At 48.7% G+C, this 10,033-nt stretch overlaps 2 protein-coding genes across 2 annotated transcripts; one reads left to right on the top strand and one right to left on the bottom strand.

Moving 5' to 3' along the window:
- Positions 1-364: 364 nt before the first annotated feature.
- Positions 365-3,076, bottom strand: lrrc10b (leucine rich repeat containing 10B). The gene has a single exon (XM_030366786.1). It carries the CDS (start codon positions 2,048-2,050, stop codon positions 791-793), a length of 1,260 nt encoding a protein of 419 aa, XP_030222646.1. The 5' UTR covers positions 2,051-3,076; the 3' UTR covers positions 365-790.
- Positions 3,077-4,267: 1,191 nt separating this feature from the next.
- fads2 (fatty acid desaturase 2) lies at positions 4,268-9,506 on the top strand. Its single transcript, XM_030366783.1, has 13 exons — positions 4,268-4,570; positions 5,381-5,684; positions 5,905-6,015; positions 6,448-6,645; positions 6,952-7,053; positions 7,179-7,304; positions 7,417-7,477; positions 7,632-7,708; positions 7,921-8,018; positions 8,108-8,204; positions 8,304-8,383; positions 8,632-8,757; positions 9,094-9,506. Exons 2-13 carry the CDS (start codon positions 5,469-5,471, stop codon positions 9,143-9,145), a joined length of 1,344 nt encoding a protein of 447 aa, XP_030222643.1. The 5' UTR covers positions 4,268-4,570; positions 5,381-5,468; the 3' UTR covers positions 9,146-9,506.
- The last annotated feature ends 527 nt before the right edge of the window (positions 9,507-10,033 follow it).

Here is a 10,033-nt window from a genome sequence, read left to right as displayed (position 1 = left end):
GTGAAGACCTCTGCAGAGCTAGGCCTCCACATGCCTTTTTATGGTGAGGTTGCTTGGCTGCTGCTCTAAAAATCGTCCTCTCTGTCCCCCCACTCTCTCTCTCTCTCTCTCTCTGTCCTTCTTGGCACGGAACGCCCCACGTCTGCATACACAACACTGACAAGGCTTTGGGGGCTGGTTAGTGTGTCATAAATATTTTGCAAATTCATGTTCCAATACATTTATAAACATGGTCAACGTGTGTACAATTTCCGTTAATCCTGCTTGAGCTATTGTGGCCCCCGATACAGAACAGAGCGCTAACTACCGGGAAATGACAAAAAAAAAAAAGCATAATAATTATAACAACAACATTGACACTGACTTGGTGAACTCAATAAATATTTAATAAGAAAGTTATATTATTCACACTCAGTAGAATAGAAAAACCCCATCACATTGTATCAGTTGTTTTGTAAATTATATCCTTTCCTTGAAGAGACAAACTAAAAAGATGCATCCACAAACACACACAGGGTGCTCAGAGAGCACACATCGAACCGTCACCTGAGGCCTCTGCTGACTTGTCAATTAGCAAATGATTGGAGATGTTAAAAGTGCTTCAGTCCATTATTTCATAATGTCCAGTTCACTCATTTTCACAGGTCAGTTAATAAGTTACACATTAGCAGCACCATCCGATTCACAACACTAAAAAGCTTTTTACTACAATCCCATTGCAACTTTTGCCTCAGCCGAAAAAGCAGTGTCATCATTCCTTCATGGCTCGCCATCAGAGCCCGCGGCGCTCCTAGCGCCCTCCATTTTGTCTCCCTGTCCCCTCAACCTCCTCCCGCTCCTCGTACTCATAGTCCATCCGGCCCCTGTTGTACTCCAGCGCGTCCCCCTCGTACTCCAGACCCTCCGCCTCGCAGATCAGCTCCTCCGTCTCGTACTCCACCCCCTCCTCGTCGTACTCCAGCCCGGTGCTGTCGTACTCCATGCCCGCTCGCTCCGACGGGCTGCTCTCCTCCTCCTCCTCCTCCACCTCCTCCTCTTCCTCCGGCGCCTCCTCTCCGTCGGCGGCAGCGTCCCCGTCTCCGTCGGCCTCGTTCGCCACGCGCCCGGGGCTGGCGCCGCTGTTCTTCAGGATTCCGTGGATGACCCGCTCCTCCTCCTCCGCCAGCGCCAGCTGCTCCGCCGCCTCCTCCTTCGCCCTCCTCCGCCGCTCCTTCTTGTCCTCCCGCTCCTGCATGGCCTCGGCCGCCCCCTCTCCCACCAATGTCACCTCCTCGCCCACCCGGGGAGGCCCCTCCACGGGGTTGTGGTCGTAGGAGAGCAGCTGCAGGGTGGGGAGACGGCGCAGGCTGGGGAAGTTGGAGATCTTGTTCTTGTCCAGGTCCAGCACCTCCAGGCCCTCCATGCGCAGCAGCACCTTGGGGAACTCCTCGAAGCGGTTGCCGTACACCCACAGGCCCTTCAGGGACTCCATGCGCACCAGGTCGCTGGGCAGCTTCTTCATGCGGTTGTCCCCGATCTGCAGCGAGCGCAGGTGGGGTAGCTCGTACAGCTGCTTGGGGAAGTACTGGAAGTAGTTGCTCTCGATCCACAGGCAGCGCAGCTTCTGCAGGTTGCGCACCTCGGGCGGCAGGCACACCAGCCGGTTGCTGCCCATGTAGAGGCAGGTGAGGTTGACCAGCTGGCACACGGCCGGGGGCACGTCCTCCATCTTGTTGAAGTCCAGCGCCAGGGTGCGCAGGCCCTGCAGGTTGGCGATGCGCTCCGGAAGGGTCCTCAGGCGGTTCCCGCAGGCGTAGATCTTCTCCAGGTGCATCAGTGTGTACACCCGGCAGGGCAGCTTCTTGAATTTACGGTAGCACAAGTCCAGCACGGGGTCGCCGCTGTCCAGCATATCGTCGACCCCTAGGGGCAGCTCCCCTTCCTCTTCCTCCTCCTTCCTGTGCCTCGCTTCAGCCCTTTCTGCAATATCCTCTGCCGTCTCCTCATCCTCCTCTTTCGCCTCCTCCTTCTCCTCCGCCTCCTCCTCTCCCTTGCTGGAAGAGCTGCCCATAACCGGTGCCTTGGTGACTCTCCTATCTGAGTGGAGACGGGGTCAGGGGATGAGGTATGGTGTGTGTCAGGTCAGCCCTCAGGCGGGATGTGTTTGTTTGCTGGTGGATCCCACTCACAGTACCAGCAGCGAGGGGCAGCATGTTGGTCCTGACTCTACACGCTCTCACAGCGGGCTCCCAGGCTGGGGACAGTGCATGTCATGGGTCTCTTTTTCCTCTTCATTGAACTGTCTAAATTCACATTTGGTTAGATAGGGTGAGGGGAGAGGGGAGTCACTAGTGTGATGGTTACTCACCCACTGGATAATCTAACGAGTAGTAATAATGGTAGTAGTAGTAGTAATAGTAGTAGTAATAGTAATAATAATAGTAATAGTGGTAATAATACGATTCAATTCGCTGGCGATTTTGGGTGAATCCAATAAAGTGCAGCTTAATTTTAATTAAGCCTAAGCTTAGGCCTACTAGAATGCATCATAGAGCTTCAGTTACAACCTTTTTTTTAATCAATTCCTTCACCTTACCCTTTGCAACTTTTGAGAACTGTATGAAATGTGATCAGCTTGCAATGGTGCCCACGGCGCGAAGCAGAGAGGTCTTGAACCTTAAAGTTCGACAGATGCAGGTTATTCCAAATGTGTGTGCACAGAGGAGAGCATGCATGCAGAAATGTGTCTGCTGAGGCAACAGTCCCGTGGCCGCTTGCGTGCTCTTCCTGTCCGCTGAACCAAATGAGACCACACCGCTCCGCGTCTACGTAGTTCGATGACCTGGCCGGCAGCACAGAGAACCATTTAACAAAAGTACATCCTTCAAGTTAGAGCGGCTCCCTCTCGACACGTCGCCGACGTCCCGAAGTCAAAAACCTGCACGTCAAATTGACGTGCGAAAACGTAGCGCCAACTTCTCCAACTGTTCAACGGTTGCACACTTCTGCATTTCACGTCCATCAGTGGGAGATTTACGGTCGACCGTACTCGCCTCCCTCTCTCTGCCTCCCTTAGCAACCAGTATGGGAAGGGGATCACGTGGTCTCCGGTGTCCGTGTGCGCGTCCCCGCGTGATTGCCTGATTATGAAAGAAAGGAGAAACAAATGAGCGTGCATATTAAATGTCAGAATGAGGTATTGGAGATGGTGGCATGCACAGGCTGTAATATCAGCACTCCAGATGACGCTTATATAAAATTGCTGCATATTTTCTGTTGAATTTGTCTCACATCACATGTTATCGTCGCTCTCTTTCTCGGGTTTGGCGGCCATGAGAAAAGTTGACTGACTGACGGGCTGCTGCTGGGTTGTGCGACTCCGCAGCCGAGCTGAGTCACAACGCATGACACGGGGGGGCCGACACACTGAGGGGCGCCGCTGGGATCCGGTGGGACAGGCATGGGAACTGGAGGGTACTGCTGTCTGATGCGGTGCGCTATCAAAACCCACTTTATCTGCAAACGTTCACTTTAAATCGGAACGACCCCCAAGTGACCCCCTGCCAGACAATGCAGTAGGCTACATAACTTCACTTCAAGTTTGATCACCTCACTTCCAGTTTGCTTCGGCAAAATACATTTTGCCTAAGCAAATTTGGGACGATTTAAATCATGTGTGTGATTCAGCTGGCTAATGATGCATGCGGTTAGGGAGACGGTTATTGCCCACCCTGCGTCTACTGTATGTCTATGTGTAGGTCTATTATTTAAATTGGAATAAGCAAATTCAGCAAAATCTACTCGGGATTTTGGTTGCTTTCACCAAAGATTTGGGTTTTGGAGGTCAAACGAGGATGAGAAAGGTGTATTTTTAATAGAGGACACTAGCACCATCTGTTGGTGTCCCTGTGTACCTTCAGACGACGCGTCAGCAGACGACTGTCTGGGTTTATCCACACAACTTGTGGAATGTAAATGTAATGTAGAGCAAAATGTTATGCAATTGTGAATTTAGACGATTTTGCTTGCATTTTCCAACACATTTTCCAACAATATTCTAGATCTAAATTGTGAAGAAAGAACGCAGTTTAAATACAGATGAATATGACCTAATTCATCAGTATTTTTAGACTAATTGTTATGGACTCAACCGATTCTTTCACTATTTGGCTATATCCTCGTTGTTGAAGTCACTTTGGCCAAATTAGTATGCCTTACCAATGCAAATGCAATGTACCAGCATTTCCAGTTCAACTGTGCTGCTGAAACGCACGCCACACGCACGCCACATTTTGGGATGGATTTCATTGAGCCAATTGCGAATATGCCAGCGGTCGGGGATACGCGCGGATTGGTCCGGGATACGCGCGGATTGGCCCACCATCCCTCGAATGATCGCTCGGAATTTAGAGTGAATGAGTGGGTGAATCTGCGAGTGAACGCGTTAGGGCAGAAGATCCAATTGGAGGCGAACTATTAGGAATGATCTCGGCGAAAGGTGAGCCTAAAAGGGCGTCATTGTGCTGATCTGATTGCAGCAGAGGAAGGATTCCTGGACTCCAGTGGACGCACGTTGCCTTTATTCTCTGAAGTAAGTAACCCATGCGATGTCTGCGTTAACTGTTGCATCTGTCTACTCGCTGACCAGTGATCTAGAATTAGAAGGCCATTTGAACGCGAAATGGACATGAAGATATTCAATAATTACATAGGCCCTATTACATTATGGGTGATGTAATTGTAACAAACGCATAGTCCATTTAATCGAGCTGTTATTATCGGATGTTTATGCAACGTGTCGATGCCGGCATAAACGGTCGTAGTTGCCACGCCAAACCATGTCACTTCTCTTTTTTCATCATCAATTTTTCCCGAAGACATTTCTGTGGTCTCTGACCTTACTAGAGTTACACTCGTTTGTCTGGTTAACGTGCGCCGAGCAACAGGTTAGAGTTGGTCCTCGCCTCTTGAAGCCCGGTGCTCTCTTAGGGGCCCGGGGCCTGACCTACAGAGAATACATGTCTGTCTCTTATGGGCCCGGGGCCGGACCTACAGAGATACACGTCTGTTTCTTAGTGGCTTAGGGCCGGACCTACAGAGATATACATGTCTGTCTCCTAGGGGGTAGACCTAGAGGGATATACATGTCTGTCTCCTAGGGGCCAAGTGGCGGGCCTACAGAGCTATAAATGTCTGTCTCTTAGGGGCCGGACCTACAGAGATATAAATGTCAGTCTTTTAGGGGCCGGACCTACATAGATAGAAATCTCTGTCTCTTACGGGGCGGACCTACAGAGACAGACATGTCTGTCTCCTAGGGGCCCAGGGCTGGACCTACCGCGATAAACATGTCCTGCTGCTTCTCCGGACTCGAACTTGACCCTGCTGTTGTTGCACCTAGGTGGAAAACGTAAGCTCAGCACTCGGCACCTACCTTCCAGTCGAGCGGTCATCGGTTCGGGTCAGAGGCAGCACTCAGCTCAGCGGCGATGGGAGGTGGAGGGCAGCTGACAGAGCCGGTGGAGACGAGTGCCTGCGGCGGGCGGGCTGCTAGTGTGTACACCTGGGACGAGGTGCAGAAGCATTGCCATAGGAACGACCAGTGGCTCGTCATCAATAGGAAGGTGTACAACGTCACCCAGTGGGCCAAAAGGCACCCAGGGGGGCTCAGGGTCATCAGCCACTATGCCGGAGAGGACGCCACGGTAACCACTGCTTTTTATAATTGGGGCTTTTCCATGAGCTCCACCGTCACTAGCGCTGCTACTGCTAACAAATACACAAGTCCTCCTGTTCAGCATGCCTCACGGTACAGTCTCAATGAAAGGGATCCTCAGATCTAGTACATCACGCAGAATCGGTCTTAACATAACACGTCACTTAAGTTGACGGTTCTGTCTTGATTTTATTTTTTTTATCATGCAGGAGGCCTTTCTTGCTTTCCATCCCAACCCGAAGTTGGTGCAGAAGTTCCTGAAGCCGTTGCTGATCGGAGAGCTGGCTGTGACCGAGCCCAGCCAGGACCGCAACAAGAATGTTAGTGTCGCTTTTGGAATATTCTTCTTTTACGAAGCATCAAATCACTTTGGCAGTTTCTTTTGCAGCCGTATATTATAGCACCATGCACATGGGGTGAACCTCCTCCTAATGAGTAAGTCAAACCATGCAATGCTGGGATTTTATTCATTAGGCTGCAAGTGTTTTCCATAGAACGCTTTTAGTTACTTACTTTGATTCATTACCCCTTTATTCTTACCCCTTGAATAAACAAACACTTTGTTTGCATATATTTATTATATATTTATATATATGTATTTATACTTATATTCTCTCCTTTTTCATTTATGATTACAAACTAATCGTATGGACAGCCTGCATTTGTTTATGTGCAGTGTCACTGCATACAGTATGCGCCGTAGTGATGGTCCCTTTCCCTCCCTGCTCCGGCCCCCTCGGCCCGGTCTGCAGGCAGCGGTGGTGGAGGACTTCCAGGCGCTACGTACCCGGGCGGAGGGCCTGGGCCTGTTCCAGGCTCAGCCCCTCTTCTTCTGCCTCCACCTGGGCCACATCCTGCTGCTGGAGCTGCTGGCCTGGATGAGCGTGTGGCTCTGGGGGACCGGCTGGAGGACCACGCTGCTCTGCTCCTTCATTCTGGCTGTCGCTCAGGTGACAGGGAGAGGGTTGTTGTGTGACTTATGAATGAATGAATAGATGGGATTATTAGGTCGAAGAAAGAATGTCTCACCGGCAGAGCATGTACCATTAAGGCCTAGTTCTGATCGCAGCGACCCGCGTTACATTCCTGCCCGTGCTCCTTTGCTGCATTTAATCCCCTCTCTCTCCCATACCTGCCTGTCTATACACTCTATTATAAAGCATAAAAATGCAAAAATGGATCTTTAAAAGAATGAATCACATTGATGTTCTGAATGGATGAAGTCTCATGTACTGTTTATCATTTTCCTATTGTAGGCCCAGGCTGGATGGCTGCAGCACGACTTTGGTCACCTGTCCGTCTTCAAGCTCTCCCGCTGGAATCACATATTCCACAAGTTCATCATCGGTCACCTCAAGGTGTCATGTCCCTCTGTACCTCCTCACACATAACAGATCGTGACGCTCAATGATCAACGCCATCCTGTTCTCACAGTCCACCTCGAGGCTATTGCACACTGAAGTCCTGAGTTCTGTCTCCCTAGGGTGCTTCTGGAAACTGGTGGAACCACAGACACTTCCAGCACCACGCCAAGCCCAACGTCTTCAGCAAGGACCCTGACGTCAACATGCTGCATGTCTTTGTGGTTGGGGATATCCAGCCAGTGGAGGTGAGGAAGACCAGCACAGGAAGCCATGTGACCTGGTTATGACACAGTTCCATGTAATTCATCTGGGCCCTGGTGCGCTCCGACTCAACTGACTGTTTGTTTTCCATTGCAGTATGGCATTAAAAAGATTAAATACATGCCCTATCACCACCAACACCAGTACTTCTTTTTAGGTATTTTTTCTTTGATTCATTTTTTATATTTTCTTAGAAGTAATTGAAATCCATTGAATTGCCACTTAAAAAAAAAGCATGTTGAATTGCCCGAAACAATTTGAACTGTCGGTGCCTTTGTGATCTTTCATGAGTATGTCTTTGGCTCCTTCAGTCGGACCCCCACTGCTCATCCCGGTGTATTTCCACATCCAGATATTACGGGCCATGTTCTCTCGACGGGACTGGGTGGTATGACTTCAAGATTCATTCTTTAACTCCTCTGTATTATGACACAAATAAACCCTAGCCATTATATTGTTTATGTATTGAAAAACTATGTAGCGTGATCCAATGATGCTATTCAAAAGATAAAATAAGTTTTGATGGTTATGAATCATTAGCGCAGTTACATTTGTAAGCATATATATGTGTGCCCAAAAGCCTGTGCTCTTGTCGTGCAGGACCTGGCCTGGTCCATGTCGTACTACCTGCGCTACTTCTGCTGCTACGCTCCGTTCTACGGCCTGCTGGGCTCTGTGGCCCTCATCAGCTTTGTCAGGTCATCCATCTTTACACCGCACCGTTTCGGTCCTCCGAATGCCATTCAGACGTTGGACATGCCTTTGCTCTGTTCCCTGTGTGTGCCAGGTTCCTGGAGAGCCACTGGTTCGTGTGGGTGACCCAGATGAATCATCTGCCGATGAACATAGACCACGAGAAGCAGCAGGACTGGCTCAGCATGCAGGTACGTACAGGGAGCTCATCAAACACACTCAGAGGGGGGGTACTTCAGAGTCCTGCTGCTGCTGCTGTGTTGGTAATCTCTCCCCCCCCCCCCCCTCAGCTGAGCGCCACCTGTAATATAGAACAGTCCTGCTTCAACGACTGGTTCAGCGGACATCTGAACTTTCAAATCGAGCACCAGTAAGTGACACCACAATGTGCTTTGCAAGCTATAACTGTAACTTCTCTCTGTTTGCTATACGAACACAGAGATAGAAGCAGAGGTATCCAGCCCACTAATCGCTTCTACACACCGAATCCGTCTGCACACTTCCCCACTCAATCGTCGGGAGAGTTTGTGCAGACTGCTCCACTGGTCTCCTAACACTGATGAAACTGAGACGTGTTACCATGGTTACTGTTCTCTCCTCCCCCATGTCTGGCTGCAGCTTGTTTCCCACCATGCCGAGGCACAACTACCAGGTGCTGGCTCCGCTGGTGCGAGCGCTGTGTGAGAAGCACAGCATCCCGTACCAGGAGAAGACGCTGTGGCGGGGCGTGGCCGACGTCGTGCGGTAGGTGGGGTCATCTTAACACGAGGGCTGGTCGCTGGGTTGAATGCTGGGAATGAAAGCCTTACAATGGAGGGGCGACCAGAGGTGGAGGGAGGGAGTTGTCAGGCAGTTCAATTACTAGAATATAATGGATATGGATCAAATCCATCACACGAAAGACTTTAGTGTCCTCGTATCTCAGGCGAATATCATGATGTATTTTCTTTTTTTTAATATTCATTAATTTTACTGATCATGGTGTATTTTGACTTATATTCCTTATTTATATTGTTTATGATGTAGTTTGATTAATGTTCATTCTCTTTGTTGTTTTGTTCCCTGTGTGTGTGTTTCTAGGTCGCTTAAGAACTCAGGAGACCTCTGGATGGATGCTTATCTCCATAAGTGAGGAGAACAACAAGGAATTCAACACAAATTGAAACCATGCTGTTTGAAATTTACCAAAAAGAAAAACGTCATGAACTACCTAAGAGATAAATGATGTACGTGTGGCTTTGTAATACGGTGTAGTGCAGGAACAATCTATTCTTACTATTGTATTTATAGTCAATCTGGTTTACTTTGATGTGCAGGATTTCCAACGATGTGCTAGAGCTCCTTGGGTATTCTACGATGCCTTACAGTTCTGTGCAAGAATGATTTTAAATAACATTTTGTGCATTTATTGTTACTTGTTCAAACAGTGAATGTTTTTTTCTAATCGATCATGGACGATAAGTTTATCAATAAAGTTTTGACTGAATAGTGAACACTCCCCTTTTTCCTATAGCTTTTTAAAACTTTTATATTTACTCTATTGTTTGTTTATTAGGCGCCTATTATATACAGATTAGATGAATTTGCTTGTTTGGATTCAGTCTTTTAAACCCAGCTTTTCCCTTGGGCTGAGAGCCTTTCTCTTGTTAGACGAGGATTATGAGAACTTTACATAATTTCCATATTTGTCTTATCATTAAGCCAGCAAGGGCCATCTCATCTCCACCTTCGTGAGTGACTAACTTTGCATAAACTTAGCATATTAGCGAGAGTTTTTATTCATTCGACAGCAGCATGTTTCTTTTCCAGCGCAAGGGAGGGGATTCATTGATGTGTTGAGTGAGAAGGATTGAAATGGTTCTCATCAAGCGGAAGACCGACCCCAGGTGTATCTCAGGAGCTCCATAGCAACACCAAGATACTACAGCAATGTGTGCATTGTCTGTTTCGAGTGCTTTACTGTACTTTGAACACAAGCAAATGAACATGGGTTCCCTTCTTGTGGTAGGCTCTTTGAAGA

Source organism: Gadus morhua, chromosome 9 (genome assembly GCF_902167405.1).
Source record: "Gadus morhua chromosome 9, gadMor3.0, whole genome shotgun sequence".
Taxonomy (NCBI): domain Eukaryota; kingdom Metazoa; phylum Chordata; class Actinopteri; order Gadiformes; family Gadidae; genus Gadus; species Gadus morhua.
This window is presented reverse-complemented; position numbering and strand designations above follow the sequence as displayed.